This window comes from Hylobates moloch, unplaced genomic scaffold, assembly GCF_009828535.3.
Source record: "Hylobates moloch isolate HMO894 unplaced genomic scaffold, HMol_V3 SCAFFOLD_9, whole genome shotgun sequence".
NCBI lineage: Eukaryota > Metazoa > Chordata > Mammalia > Primates > Hylobatidae > Hylobates > Hylobates moloch.
Genome location: NW_026652284.1, coordinates 80,614,639 through 80,631,083, shown reverse-complemented (window position 1 = coordinate 80,631,083; position 16,445 = coordinate 80,614,639). Strand labels below are relative to the sequence as shown.

The 16,445-nt window shown below is 35.4% G+C and overlaps 1 protein-coding gene across 12 annotated transcripts in view; it reads left to right on the top strand.

Moving 5' to 3' along the window:
* RNF19A (ring finger protein 19A, RBR E3 ubiquitin protein ligase) overlaps positions 1-16,445 on the top strand; it is a 95,488-nt gene that overhangs the window by 23,496 nt on the left and 55,547 nt on the right. For all 12 annotated transcript variants that reach the window (XR_009215003.1, XR_009215004.1, XM_058444564.1 and 9 more), the window contains exon 3: positions 11,678-11,886. Coding sequence is in view for 10 of the 12 variants with exons in the window: in XM_058444564.1 (XP_058300547.1) it covers positions 11,678-11,886 (209 nt within the window). In the remaining 2 variants the exon portion in view is untranslated. The remainder of the gene's footprint in view (positions 1-11,677; positions 11,887-16,445) is intronic.

The following is a 16,445-nucleotide window of genomic DNA, read 5'->3' as shown; positions in this document are numbered from 1 at the left end:
AGTAAAAGCCACAAACAATTAATGTGATACGTACCATACTATTAGTAAACCAGGGATTATAAGTAAGGTTTGGGGAAACCCAGAACTTCCAAGATTATCTGGGTATAATCTCAGAGGCGAGACTGGGATGTGAGTTTCATTTATCAAATTACAATTTCAACATTCATTACCTGAATCAAATCCACTATTTAAAAGTTTCTTGAGTAGTGAATTTTCAGATCGCATCTAACCTACATTCCATAATTTTAAATGAGAAAAGTAGTGTTTCCTGCCTGTGCAAATCCCAATTTTCCCAGGTATCACTAGCACTTTACCATCCACCAAGGATTTCCGTGTAATATACAACATTTAAAAATTACCTAATTAATATTTTATGAATTTATTAGTTGTATGTAGGATTCAGATATTATTCATTATTAGATTTGAATTATGCTTCATTATTAGATTTGAATTATGCTGTCCTATACTGCAGGGAACTTGTACTATAATACAGATAAACAACAAAACATGTTATGGATGCTATCTAAACTGGGCCAAGGTTAGCTGTGTTTACAGGTGTAATGGCAGAAGCAAACTCTGGGACGTATGCAGGGCTAAATTTTCAAGAAAAACGTGGGAAGAAAATAGGAATAATGAACAGTAGCTTTAAATAACTTGAGCAGAAGACAGTATTCTGACAGAAAAACAGCTTAGATACGATTGAATCGCCCTTGATCCCGTGGACCGACCCCTGCATAACGTTTTCACAGGTGCAAGTGTGCGTTTCCACTGGTGCACATGTGCAAGTTATACTCTTGAAATTAGAGTAGATTTCAAGTAGGATAGCAAATTTTAGTTTTAAAAAAACTTTTTGTGAGTCATAACAAATACTCCCATAGCAAGAGTTCAGATACTTAGGAATATGTCTATGTTTCATCTACAGAAAGAGTGTGGTTTTTCTGTCTGTCCTTCATAGAACCCCAGGGTGCAAGAGGTGCTTCATGCATTCCTCTAAATTTTTAATAGCTTAAAAAAAAATCTACAACTGGGCGTGGTGGCTCATTCCTGTAATCCCAGCACTTTGGGAGGCCAAGATGGGAAGATAACTTGGACCCAGGAGGTCGAGGCTGCAGTGAGCTGTGATTGTGCCTCTATACTCCAGCCTGGGCAACAGAGCAAAGCCCTGTCTTAAAAAAAAAAAAATTCTGACAATGATAAAACAAAGGAAAAGGAGACTTAAGTTGTCACAGCCTTTGGCCAGGAGATATTAAGACAATAAATCCAGGGGCACAAACCTTCTGGTCACTTAATTGCTGTATATTATCTTGTACTAGGTTGATTGGTAATGTCATCATAATATATAGTTAATACTAGCAACCTAATTGAACACAATAGGTAGGGCTAAAGCAAATTATAATTTGTATAAGAACTTGATTTTAGGGGAAACATGCCAAACCAACTGGAAAAGGATTGATTATTCAACATACAGAATTATGAAAATTAGTTATTTGAGGGGGAAAACATTAGATTGTCACCACATATATTAAAATCAAAAGAGATTACAGAGGTGTAGGTTATATAAATAAAAGGAAAAAATTAAAAGAAAATATAGGTGAATGATTAGCTAACCTACTGCCACATTGTGTATTAAAATTGAACACACATTTATTCTACAACTGAGAATTTCAACTCCTAGGTAAGTACTGTAGAGAAAATCTTTACTTGTGTACCAGGAGATTTGTATAGAGATGTTCCACAATAACAAAAAAAAAAAAATGTTCATTAACAGTAGAATAGATAAATATATTTGGTTTATTGGTTACCTCTTGAGAGTAAGAAGAGGGCATGTGAACTTCAGGGGGTAACCAAGTTACTTCTAAAGCCACTGATAAAGGTTCTGATTTCCAGTTCATGGTTAGTATACTGATACAATTTTTAATAGCATTACATTTCTTTCTCAAGTGTTCCAATTTAGATTGTGAGTTAATGATCATCCTATTGATAATGTTCTTAACTTCTGTGGTAGATACAGGAGTGTTTATTTTACTATTCTTTATAAACCCTTTTTACATGTGATATTTCTTAATAAAAATAATTTTTTTCAGAAACTCATACTTTGGGATATTTTGGCACATTTTCTTCTCATTGAGACTTCGTTGTTAAAAAGTAAAATGGCTCAGTATTAATATTTTAGAGACGATAATTCAAATATAAAATATCATAAAATATTAGAAACGCTTTACTAGACTCTGTTACTATGAAAACAACCACATGATTATTATATAAATTTAACAAATAATTGTCTGTGATTAATTTGGCCATACATTAATTTTTGGTGTTATTGGTTGTCAGAGTCTTACCCACAAAGGACAGAGGAAAAAAAGTCACAGAGATTACTTTCGTGTATTTTCTTTTATGTTTGACTTATACTGCTCTGTAAGTTGTTATGGTCGTATTTCACATACTTGATGACGTAGGTTTTATGATTGTGTTTTGAAGAAAATGTCACCCAATAATATAAAATTTGTATTTATACTTCATAGGATACTACACAAGCCCTCATTAAAAGTTAGCTTTACTTATTATGAGCTGTAAATACCTGATTTTGAGTCCTTTTCCTATCTTGTTGTTATAAGGATTAAGTGAGATCTTTAATGCTATTACTAGCAAAATTCCTAGCACACAGTAAGCTTGTCATTGCTCTTACTTACTATTCTTCATCACTATTTCCAAAGTTTTGCTTTTTTTTAAATCAGATAATCATTCAAATATTTAATGCACCTATGTACCAGGAACTGGAGGTTTATTAATGAACACAAGACAAAAATCCTTGACCTATTGAAGCTTACTGAAGCCTTTGAAACACACAGAGGACCCCCCTTTTTAAAAATTAAAACCCCATTTTTTATTTAAATCTGGCATGAGAAATACTGGTAAATTTCTGAATATTTGATTTTTATAAAAATGTTTAGCCACGGTGCCAGGACCATAGGCATATATGTAGTATTTAACCCTTTTATTATATAACACACTTGAAAGATTCTTTTCCAGAAATGCTAGATGTGAAAATAAGAACTTTTTCTTTTGCATTTGTTATTTATAGATATGACCATTTTCTGTATCTGACATTAATTTTACTTAAACATACAGTTTAACACACCTTGAGAAATACTGTCCTTACCACAGAGTAGAAAAGAGTTCTACCTGACCTGGTTTCCATTTAAGATCTCTTGGGGTTTCTGACCTAGTATTCTTTCCACTCTTTTGAGGGCTAGGACTGATCACACTTGTTTAAAGGATGGTATTTCTAAAAATCCCACTTGAGGAGGGGCCCAGGAGACCAAATTTGAGTGCTGTGATTTAACCAGAGTAAGTCTAGCTAGACAGCTTCTAGAACATGCCAGTCCTCGCAGGTTCAGAGAAAAATCCAGTCATAGCTAGGGAGAAAAATTGGGGGAGGGATCCCAGTGTGCAAGGAGGAGAAGCATAGAAGCTGCCTTGAATAAAAATATCTGATTTACCTTCTGCCTTGGAGTCCTAGTTTGTACATTGTCTAGGCAGATGAGCAAAAAGTTGTTGTTTTAGTTTCTATCACCTGTTTCAGTTGACTAAGGCCACCCTGCTACCAGCACACATTATCCCTGTCATCCCATGTGAGTTCTTCTGACTGCTGGGGAGCTTTGAATATACAAGAACATTTATTATACCGGGACGTAATTAATGATTTATTGTCTGTGAGCCTTCCAAGGATCTTCCAGAAAAGTTCCTTTTTGTTTTTGGAACCACAGGCTAACCTCATGCTCAATAAGAAATTGTTCAATGAACCAGCCTGACTGTATGCTACTAACATAACTCATATACATTTGGGTAATGTGGTCAACTATAATTGGCTTTGTGTAAGCTTCAGGCTGGTTTGCTGTGACTTTTAAATGGCTTTCAATGATAACTTACTCTGGTGGAGAATATTGTTCTTAATGGATTAAAAAAAATAGGGCCATAGGCTTAGGGACTAAATAACATGTATTTTTAGAATTCTAATTAATGTCTAACTCATTTTCATCCTACAAAGATGTGTTTTAGCTATACCTTGACTATCTTTTGACATGCTGGAAATGCTGTTGTAGACCGGCCTTTTACAAATTTTGCAGAGATCACAGATCCTACTTTGATTTTATCCGGAGAAAACAAGTACATGGGACTTAGAAAACAGATTTAGGGTATAAAGAGCCATAATGAATAAACTACATTTCAGGGGAAGTTGTAATTCATGACTAGTGATAAATTGTATGTGTTAGAACACACATACATAAAGATATTATAAGAATTAATAGCTTGAACTGAGAGAGCTATTTTTAATTTATTCTTCCTAACCATAAAATTAACCCAGGTATATTTTAACACTAAATAATTAAATATACTATGTGGGTAGTTCTTTGAAGTTTAAAAATCACATTTTCTATGTCTTCTGACAGTGTAATAAACTTTAAGCATTTCAGATTTTGAATTTTTTGACTAGGGATGCTCAATCTGTATATTACTCCTATACCAAACATTGTTAGTTGATGCTAAGATTTTTGGTGGTGTTTTAATGAGTCAATAAAAATAACATTCTTTCCCTTCACCCTCATTCAAAACCATGTTAATATGTGACACAGGAGACATGTCAGCTTTCTCTAATTAGTTGACTAAAGAATGTGGCTTCGGATATGCAGCCAAAATGGCTTGCTAACACTTCATCCCTAAATTGGACAGACTTCCCCAACTAGTCTCAGGCATGTAGCCCTGAGAACAACTGAAGGCCTCTCCTGCAGCATGTAGTGGAAAAAAGAACAGAATGCATCCTGTCTGCAGGATGCAAATCCTAAAAAAGGGAACCAGGAGATGAACCTCCCTTTGTCTAGACCTTCTCTCAAGTATATTAAGTCATTCCTTTTTCACTGGAATAATCAAAACATTAAAGTAGAAACATGAGCTTCTTGATTCTGATATAAAACTTGACTGTTCCCCTTAACTGGATCAAATAATTTTGGTATTTCTGATAATATTTTCTTTCTGTTCTTACCTTTAAAGAACAAAGTAAGTTATTTAAAGGTATGTTAAAAGCTTTATGCTTTAAAAAATTATTTTGGACTTACAGATACTTTTTCTTCATTCTCTTTTAATCGACAGAAGTGACATGAGAGACAGTGTCATTTTTAAATCAAAATATTTTTTGGGACTGTCATATCATTCTTAGGATTACATTTCATGTTAGGTGTGTTTTTTTCTTCTTACTTGTTCTTCACAAGGAATTTGCTCCAGGTAGAATATATCACCCTAGCTGGTATCCCTACTTGCTTGATGTTATCAATAGTATAATTTGTAAAACAGTACTATGAAATTTTCCCAGGAGATATTATAAATGACTTAATTTAAATAAATTAAGAAAATACTGCATACTAGGTACTGAACATTGGTATGTTAAAAATTGTTTTAGCAAATCCTATAATAGAAAACAAAAACCACTTTAATTTTACTTGGCATTTTCCTAACTTGACCACTGAGTTCTTAGTGTGGATCACCTGTTAACAATGCAGTGAACAGAAGATACTTCTGGAGAGACAGCTGTTTCAGCCCCTTCCTGTCTTCCCCACTTTCTTGCTGTCCATCCACTCTTAGGTTAAGCATTTCAAGTATAGTAGCTAGAGACCTTCAGCTGAAGGATAGAGAAGGAAAGTAAGGCTTGAATTAAATAATGGACCATGGAAGGAAATGGAGCTAACCACTAAACTAAGGTTTGGGGGCTGTTTGAGCCAGAGATGTTCAGTTATTTCCATGACCTTATTGAGCCTGTTCTTTTTCCAAATAACACTTATTATACCAGAGCAGAGAGACTCCTGGAATTTTCTATAAAGCAAGTGTCTTATATTTAATTTACTTTTACCATTTGCTTCCATTATAATTTGGGAGTTATTTTTCAATGGAAAAGAAATTCGGCTCCCACAAAAGGAAAGTCATCTTCAAGAGGCCTGACAATCTGTTTTCAAAATGTGTGAGTGCCAGGTACATTTAATTCCTTGATATATTACAGAACGTGCCTAATACTGTTATGGTTAGGATTGAATACATATGAATGTGAAACACCTACGTAGGAAGCACTCAATAAGTGTTAGTGTAAGAAAAAACTACTAGACAGACTGCTCTTTTGTTGTCAGATTATACATTTATGAAAACATTTGGTCAGTATTATTAAAGTAATCCTGTTTTTCTTCGGAATTTGTATAAATTCAGTAAGATTTGAATGTTTAGTTCTAGGGGTAGGACATCTGACCTTTTCCATTTAAAAAATACTGAGAAGTAGCATAAAATGTTGGTACTTTAACATTTGAGTAAATATAACATGCCATGAACTAAACTCTCCTTTTCTCTCTACCCCCGTAACCCTACCTCTCCTCTGTCTTCCTCTCTTCTCTCCTCATCTCTCTTCACAGACACACAAACACTACATATGTATAATCTTACTTTAATCTCACAAGTCTTTTTATTATTTGCTAGTTTTGGGGATATATTTTGACTAAATGCCAGGTGGCCAAAGTCAGGTAGCTCCATCATAGTATGATGAACTTCTGGGATACAAGAATAAATGGAAATTTTTATTTAATTTTTAAAAACTAGCAATCAAGGGCCAGGCACTGAATGGAGATTTGTTCAAATCCAGCCCTGCGCCTTAATGACTGGCCAGTTCACTTTATTTCTTTTAACTTCAGCTTCATTACCAAAGTGGAGGAATTATGATTATAAGTAATCATAGGGAGCATAGAGATAACAGTGCTTTAAGACAGCTATCTTAAGAGATTGGAGTTATGAAAAATTCAAAAATGAAATCAGAAATGAAGCCAGGAGTGGTGGTTCACACCTGTAATCCCAGCACTTTGGGAGGCCAAGGCGGGCCAATGAGGCCAGGAGTTTGAGACCAGCCTGACCAACATGGCAAAACCCCATCCCTACTAAAAATACAAAAAAATTGAGGCTGGGTGTGGTGGCTCACACTTGTAATTCCAGCACTTTGGGAGGCTGAGGTGGGCAGATCACTTGAGGTCAGGAGTTCGAGACCAGCCTAGCCAACATGGCAAAACCCTGTGACTACTAAAGATACAAAAAAAATTAGCCAAGCATGGTGATGCGCGCCTGTAATCCCAGCTACTTGGGAGCTTGAACCCAGGAGGCGGACGTTGCAGTGAGCTGAGATTGTGCCAGTGCACTCCAGCCTGGGCAACAAAGCGAGACTCCATCTCAAAAGTAAATAAAAAATAAAAGTACAAAAATTGGCCAGGTCTGGTGGCTCACACTTGTAATCCCAGTTACTTGGGAGGCTGAGGCGTGAGAATGACTTGAACCTGGGAGGTGGAGGTTGCAGCAAGCCAAGTTTGCGCCACTGTGCTCCAGCCTGGGTGACAGAGTAAGACTCTGCTTAAAAAAAAAAAACAAAAACCTGGCAATCACATATTAAATGTTTGACATGATAATGCAGGATTGGTAATTTCCCCTACACTACCAGCTATTAGTTTGCTCCTGATAAATATACCGTGCATATATGTGTATTTTATACTGTGTATTTTAAAAATTCTAAATAGATATTCACTTTAATATCATCACTATTCATATAATTCAGGAAACTTTTATAGTAATACATTTTATAGGAGGAACACTGTATTTGGTGTAAAGTTTGGATAAAACTCAAAAATCTTGTTCTCTATAAAGCAGCCATTTTCATGAGTTTAAGTCTTCAGACTCAGAACTTGTAAGGAATTATCATCTGAAAGCAATTTATGAAGCTGTTTTAAAATTTAATTATTGAGAAGATCTGAACAGAGTTAGAAATACAAGGAAAATTTTGAGAAGAAAATATGCTTTAGGTCCACAGTTTTCTCTGTTTTCTTGCCAAACCCCTTCATGTTTTTATGGAAATTGTACCAGATTTTGGAACTTGTCATGAAATTTTTAAACGGCAAGGTTGATGTTCTGCTTTTAATTCTTCTTGTCAAGAAGAAGTACTTTTTTTTAAACTTCATTAATTTTTTTTTTACTTAAATCGTTAATTAAAAATTAGGTCAGTTCTTAAAAGTTTGCGTAGTGCTATGAATACTAGTATATTGAGCAGCCTTCTACAAAAGTTAGAATTATGTGTAACCTAATTTCTATTAATCTGCCTTGTATATTTTTATAAATATTTATTTGCTTAGAAACGATATATTCTTCCTAAATTTATATAGATAAAGCACTCTCAGTGTTCATATTAGCTGTAAATTGTTCTCCTGTTTAATTATTTGAAAGTTAAGTATGTACCTAAATTTGGCTTTTACAGTCATCACAAAGATAATAGCATTTTACTCTTGCAACATACTGGACATTTATACTTAAGTTACTCAGTTTTCCAGTAAAATGTTACCATATAAAAGATTTCTATTGTTATGTCTAAAATGCCAACCAGTATTTAAGATGATTATTCAGATATTAATATTCAATCCTAATAACACATTATTTATATTATTTATGTAGAAATGATAGTCACTTGTATGATCACATGGTCATTAGTCAAGCACAAGTGCAGGGCTATGAGAAATGTCATCAAAGCAGCCATTTGCTTATTTGGCATTCTAAAGGCCAAGGCCAAAGCCGAAGATTATTTTGGCTGAATACTGAGGCTAAGCCAAACTAAACTGAATGCCTATTTTATGTATGGGAAAACTTAGTTGTTGGGAGATAATGTAATTTACTTAAAATTACACAAGTATTAAGTGGTGGAAGTAGAATTTGAACTGGCCACGCTAAAACTACTTTGCTGCCTTTGTAAATTGTAACTGACTTCAGAAAATAGTTTTGGCATTGTCTCCTGCATACACAGATTTCCCCATTCTGCCCCTCCTCTTTCCTTCTTCCTTCCTTCAGTAAAAAAGGTAGGTAGAGAAAAAGTTTGGAAGAGAATGCCATTTCCTTTTCACTGATATTATTGTTTTAAAACAAAGACTACACTTTAGCTTATAGATACTTTAGATTAAAACTTTGATTTAAAAAAAGGGTCTTTTTTCTTTATCTGGGACTGCAATGAATAAGCTGTCTTGGAAATTTTAAAGCTCAGGGAAATGAAGCTTTGTTAAATTACCCATTGCTGGTTATAAATTGCCTTTAATTCAGTCCTGTTTGAACATATCTATGATAGAGAATGGTAACTAGATAATTGGTCTATCAGAAATAAGATGGAATTTAAGATGTGTTTAAAGAGTATGTGGTACTTGGGAGGCCAAGGCAGGCAGATCACAAGGTCAGGAAATGGAGACCATCCTGGCTAACACGGTGAAACCCCGTTTCTCCTAAAAATGCAAAAAAGTTAGCTGGGCATGGTAGTGGGCGCCTGTAGTCCCAGCTACTCGGTAGGCTGAGGCAGGAGAATAGCTTGAACCCAGGAGGTGGAGATTGCAGTGAGCCGAGATCACACCGCAGCACTCTAACCTGGGCAACAGAGCGAGACTCTGTCTCAAAAAAAAAAAAAAAAAAAAAAGAGTGTGGTACTAAGGGACCAACAAGTCCAAAAATGGAGGGAACTCCCTGACTCTTAAAATCCTGCACAATTTTATAGAGTATCTTGAAACTTAATTGCAATCTCAGTTACAATTATTACTTAAATTTTATTGACAGCTCTGAAAACTCCCCTAAATTTCCAGGCAAAAGGAAATGTTTAGTATTTACAAAAGACATGCATTGATAAAACTTGATTGTTGCTGCTTTCAAAGGGAATTAGAAACTTCTAGAAATTTTTAAATTGAAAGTTTTGTGGGGGTAATGGTAGATTCACATGCAGTTGTAAGAAATAATTCAGAGATCCTATGTACCCTTCTCACTGTCTCAGTGGTGCCATTTTGCACAAGTTATAGAACAATATCAGAACCAGGATATTGGCATAGATACAATCTACCAATCTCACTCAAATTTCCTGATTTACTTCTAGTTATTCCCGCGCAGTGTATTTAGTTATATGTATTTTATCATGTTTAAGTTTGTGTATCCACCACCACAGTCAGGATACTGAACAGTTCCATCACAACAAAGATGCCTCATTTTACTCCTTTTTTTTTCTTTCTTTTTTTTTTTTTTTTTTTGGTGCAGTGGTGCGATCTTGGCTCACTGCAGCCTCTATCTGCCTCCCAAGTTCAAGCAATTCTGCCTCAGCCATCCAAGTAGCTGGGATTACAGGTGTGTGCCACCACTCCCAGCTAATTTTTTAAATATTTTTTGTAGAGATGGGGTTTTGCCATGTTGACCAGGCTGGTCTTGAACTCCTGACCTCAAGTGATCTGCCTACCTCGGCCCCAGAAAGTGCTGGGATTACAGGTGTGAGCCACCACGCCTGGCCTGTGTTGCTGTGTTATAATCACATGTACTTCCCCCCACTCTTTCCTCTCCCCAGTCCCCATTCCTAATCCTTGGCAACCACTAATCTATTTGACATTTCAAAAATATTATATAAATGGAATCATACAGTATGTAACATTTTGAGATTGACTTTTTTCACTTGGTGTAATTCTCTGAAGAGTCACCTAAGGTGTTACTTGTATCAATACTTTCTTTATTGATGGTAGTGTGTATGCACTATAGCTTATTTAACCATTTACCTTTTGAAGGTCATCTGGGCTCATTCCAGTTTTGGTTATTATGAATAAGGCTGCTTTGAACATTAGTGTACAAGTATTTGTGTGAGTACAAATATTCATTTGTTTGGGATAAATGCCAAAGAATGCCTAGAAGTTAAGTCATAAGTTTTTAAAGTGTCAGAAATATTAACTCGGAAAAAGGTATTCATGCTAGTCATGAATCTACAGTTCTCAGTCTTTAATCCGAAGAAAAAAAAAGTTTTTTTTTTATTTTTTAGCAGGAGATTGGCACCAAAAACCACTTTTGCCATGCATCTTAGGAAGAAAAATGTGTGACTTCCGCATACATACAAGATTATCACAAAATTTATAAATTGGCACAGTATGCCATTACCTGGCAGTTAAAACTTACCTATAGTCATTACATTTTTAAACAGGCAGTCTTTTTTTCTTTTAACTTTTTCCACTTTAACAAGTAATTGTAGAAAATCAGAAATGTATAAACATATAAACAAGAAAATTAAAACCCAATACCAAGAAAACCATTATTAAGATTTTTGGTGTTTTTCCTTCTAGTCTTTTTTTGTGTGCATACAATACTGTACTAATTTAATATGGTTTTTTATAAAATTGGGATTAGGCTAAATGCAGTTTGGTATCCCACTTAAAAGTTGAGGGAGAGGGGCAAGAGTTGAAAAACTACCTGTCAGGTACTGTGTTCACTATTTGGGCGACAGAATCATTAGAAGCCCAAACCTCAGCATCATGCAATAGACCTATGTAACAAACTTGCACATGTACCCCCTGAATCTTAAAAAAAAAACCCTGAATCTAAAAAAAACCCCTGAAAGTTAAAAATTGAACTTTTAAAATATTTTACGCCATTTATATGTCTTCATTTGTAAACTTCATTTTCTCCCATTTTTATATTGGTGAGATTGTGCTTATGACTGTTTGCTAATGTATAAATAGAAAATGTTTTCCAGGAATAATCTTTAGTTGGATACTTTTTGAAATGAGTATCTCTTGTTTTATGTCACATTTTAAATCATTTTTCTTGTTCTTTCAAGATATGCTGTGATAGCATTTGGATGTGCCAGCTGTCCAAAATTAACTTGTGGGCGAGAGGGCTGTGGAACAGAGTTTTGCTACCACTGTAAACAGATTTGGCACCCCAACCAGACCTGTGATGCTGCTCGACAAGAGAGAGCCCAGAGCTTACGTTTGAGAACTATACGTTCTTCATCCATTAGTTATAGTCAAGAGTCTGGAGCAGCAGGTATTTATGTCTAATTTTTTCTAATAAAATATTTGACACAAAACACTAGTTATTTTAACTTTTCAAAGTTAAGTATTCCTGTTTTCCTTTCACTTGCCGAAAGTGTTTTTAAGCACATTTCTATCCCAGAAGCACTCATTCTTTCCTATGGAAGAAAGTGGTTCTGAAATTAGAAAGATTATATTGTCCAAGAAAAAAGGAAAAAAGGAAGTGTGATAATTTATATAACTGATAGCCAAAGATGGTCTGAAACTGTTGATTATAAAGGTATCTGTCCAGGTGTGGTAGCTCACTCCTGTAATCCCAGCACTTTGGGAGGCTGAGGTGGGCCGACCACTTAAGGCCAGGAGTTCAAGAACAGCCTGGGCTACATGGTGAAACCCCATCTCTACTAAAAATAATTTATATTCCTGCCAGCAGTGTATTGAGATAATCATGTACTTTATGCTACTAGGAAAAAAGTCTCATGAAATTTTAACACAGAATGTTCGACATTTAATACTTCTGTAACGTAAATGTTTTTTTATACTTGTTTGCTGATTGATTTGCTCTCTTTCCTAAAGATTTGTAGAACTCAGTAGTAGTAGTATTAATTTGTAGGTATGGGTCCAGAAGCAATTCAGAGAGGACCTAAATATACCTAAACAGTTCCCTTGAAGAGTCAGCAGTAGCCATTGGGTAGTTCACTTGGAAATGATATTCCTCTCCTCCAAGTGGGGGGTGTGTATTTATTGGTCACAGAACACATAGTCATACAGAGCAAGAGAGAATGACTCTGAAATCAGACTGCCTGAATTCAAATCCCACATTCTGTACTTACTCCGTGTGCAATCCTGAGCAAGTTACTTGTCTCATCTTTAAAATAAAGATACTGGCCAGTCACGGTGGCTCATGCCTGTAATCCCAGCACTCTGGGAGTCTGAGGCAGGCGGATCACTTGAGATCAGGAGTTCAAGACCAGCCTGGACAACATGGTGAAACCCTGTCCCCACTAAGAAAATACAAAAATTAGCTGGGCGTGGTGGCGGGCGCCTGCAATCCCCAGCTACTCGGGAGACTGAGGCAGGAGAATCACTTGAACCCAGGAGGCAGAGGTTGCAGTGAGCCGAGATTGTGCCACTGCCCTCCAGCCTGGATGACAGAGTGAGGCTCTGTCTCAAAAAATAATAATGATAATAATAATAATAATAATAATAAAATAAAGATACTAATAATGCTTATATCCATATAGTTGAAATATTTCCTGGCTCATAGTAAGTGCTTTTGCTATATGAGGTAGGGGGCCTTAGAGAAACCACAGTTATTTCTAGAGATTTAAGTGTGTCTGGGCTATCATTAAATTACAAAATGACAGAAATGGCTTTTATTATTTTTTAAAATAAACATCATGATTTAGTTATCCAAATGAATATTGGTCTTCCTCAACGTAGTCACCATGGGAGTTTTTGTGTTTATTTCAGCAGTGCTTCCCTGGAATACCTCATTGGCATAACTTTTAGGATATGTCAGTTTAATATCAGTTTGATTTCTGAGAATGACTAAAAGTTCTTTTAGAGCTAAGTCTAGCAGCTAGAGTATCATACCAGGTTGGATTATTGGTTTGGTATAGATGCAAAGTAAGATGTGACTATATGATCATGAGCAATTTTTCTTTTATATAAAGGAGCTTTGAGGGTAATTATGAAAGAAAACCTTACCAAATGTTTTGAGCCAAACAATAACATTGTTGGAATAAATAGTCTCAAGGTGATTGTTTAAAAAAAAACTTCATTTGGAATTTGTTCCATGTTTGTTTAAAAATCTTGGCTGGGCACAATGGCTCACACCTGTAATCCCAACGCTTTGGGAGGCCAAGGCGGGAGGATCGCTTGAGCCCAGGAGTTCGAGACCAGCCTAGGCAATGTGGCGAGGCTCCTTCTCTACAAAAAATTTAAAAAATTAGCCGGGCGTGGTGATGGGCATCTCTGGTCCCAGCAAGCCAGGAGGCTGAGGTGGGAGGATCGTTTGAGCCTAGGAAGTCAAAGCTGCAATGAAATATGATTATGCCACTGCACTCCAGCCTGGGTGACAGAGTGAGACCCTGTTTCCAAAAACAAGAGGAAGAATTAGAAGTGCAGTGAGGGCCGGGCACGGTGGCTCATGCCTATAATCCCAGCACTTTGGGAGGCCGAAGCGGGTGGATTACTTGAGCTCAGAAGTTCTAAAACTTCAACAGCCTGGGCAACATGGTGAAATCCCGTCTCTACTAAAAATACAAAAATAGCCAGGCGTGGTGGTGTGCGCCTCTAGTGGTGTGCGCCAGCTACTTGGGAGGTTGAAGTGGAGGATTGCTTGACCCCAGGAAGTGGAGGTTGCAGTGAGCTGAGATTGTGCCACTGCATGCTAGCCTGAGTGACAGAACAAGACCCTATTAATTAAAAAAAAAAAAAAAAATGTAGTGAACTTGGCTTCTCACAGACTTGTAGAAAGTTAAAAAGGAGGCTACCATCTAAATGGTTTTATTACTATTATTCCAGATACTTTGGTATTGTTTTCTGTATCATGATAGTCTGAAAAACTAGTTTTACTTTTAATATTAATTGGTATAATAATTAGTTGTTTTTTTCCCCAGTCACTGAAGATAAATGTGTGCTTAGTTACATAAAGTACATTAATATTTGTGTTTATAAAATAATATAATATTTATAGTATAATGTTTATATTTGTCTTTAAATTGTGACAGTACTGCATCCACTTGAGGCTCTTTCTTATAGCTACTAGGAGGTTTATGCACTTGGAGTTAAATTTTAAATGAACCACATATTTTTCATTTTTGTTACTGTAGTTTTCCCATTTTATAAAAATAAAATATTTAATTGGCTCCCCACTCCTGCCTCTGTCCCCTTACCACTACCACCCTAAGAGAGTATCATTGTTAACATTTGAGGACATGGTGTTTTGTAACCTGTTGTTTTTTCTTAATATGACAATGGCCCATATTTTAGCAGTAAACAAAAAGATAAAGAAGATGAAAACTTAGCCAAACACTGTAAATAGAAATGGGAAGCTTTTTCATATTGGGGAACTGTGGCTTAATTGATTCTTGGGGAATGGGGGATCAACTAACCATAAACAATTTCATTGAGGATTTTTGCATTATGAGGGTATTTGGAGAGAAATATATCATCCTATAACGTGCACAGTAAGTTTTTCCTAATTTGTTGCTTTGAGGAAAGACACAAAGCAAACTAAACAGCCTTTCATAGATAAGTAAGTATACAGAGAGTGAAAGATGTGGCTACAAGTATATAGAGACCTATCAAAAATACATTGCTTGTGGTATTAATTCTTTCACGTGTAATTTTAGCATATTAAAAGGCTGTTTTGTGTTTTAGAACCATAAGAATAAATGGGGATGTTACCTTTCAGTTTGTTCCAAAGATTGCATGCATCAGTACCAAAGCTTGAGTCTTTTCACTCCCCCATCTTATTAAGATACCTACTACTTGAGCATACTCTGGAATGAGAAAGTTTATCAATTAACATGCTGCTTAAGCAGATAGGATTAGCATTTCCTTAATTTTCTATACTATGTGTTGTATCAGGCATAAAAGCCAGCTTTTTTTAGTCATACCGCAATGTTTAAAATTGTTAAATGCAGACTTTATGTTCTTTGATCATTTAAATCATGACATGGATATTTTTAATTTTTATATTCTAGTAATTATCAATTGTCCTGGTCTGGCTGCTTAGAGTATCAGTTTGCTCAAAATTGCTTGAATCATTAAAATAAATACGAATTGTGAGCATTGACCAGATCTTAAGTTAAAAAAAAAAAAAAAGCGTCTTTGGTCCTAGAAGAAGCACTAAGGAAACCTGAATTAACTGATAAAGCACAGGCAAAGTTTGACCATGAAACTTGTCGAAAGAATGGAATATAGCTTAATGCTTATAATGTAAGACATTGGAACAAATACTTAAATTCAGTGGTTAGCACTATAAATATCTTTTCTAAACTGTGAGTAGTTGGAAAATATAGCTGGCTAATACTAATTACAAGTTACTATTTAAACAGATGCCAACATGCAAAGTAGTTGTATAATTTTCCTGAAGTTATGTTATACTTGATTTTAACTTGACACCATTGTGCATTGTAACCATATTATTATACAAGGAGCATATACCAACAACAGTTGAGTAAATGGGTGAATAAATGAATAAAAAGGATAAACACAACTAATTTAAAAGTCATGAGCATAACTAACAATGATTGCTTTTATTCTGAAACTGTTTTCCATGGTTTATAACGTTCATAGCCATATGACCCATCCTTAATCTCTTCCTTCCTTCCTTGTATTTTGGGTACTGATTCCTTGCAAGGTCTGTCTCTCTTGTGTGTGAAGTAAAATACTGGGAAAAGGCTGCTTTTCTAAAGATACCTGTTTTGCTATTTTTATAGTGCTTATAATTGATGTAATTAGAAGAAATAAATTCATAGTGCTTTGGATATAGCACCTCAGATTAATATCAAATTGTCACCTCCTGTTAGTGTTCATTCACTAAAGGAATAGTATACAGAA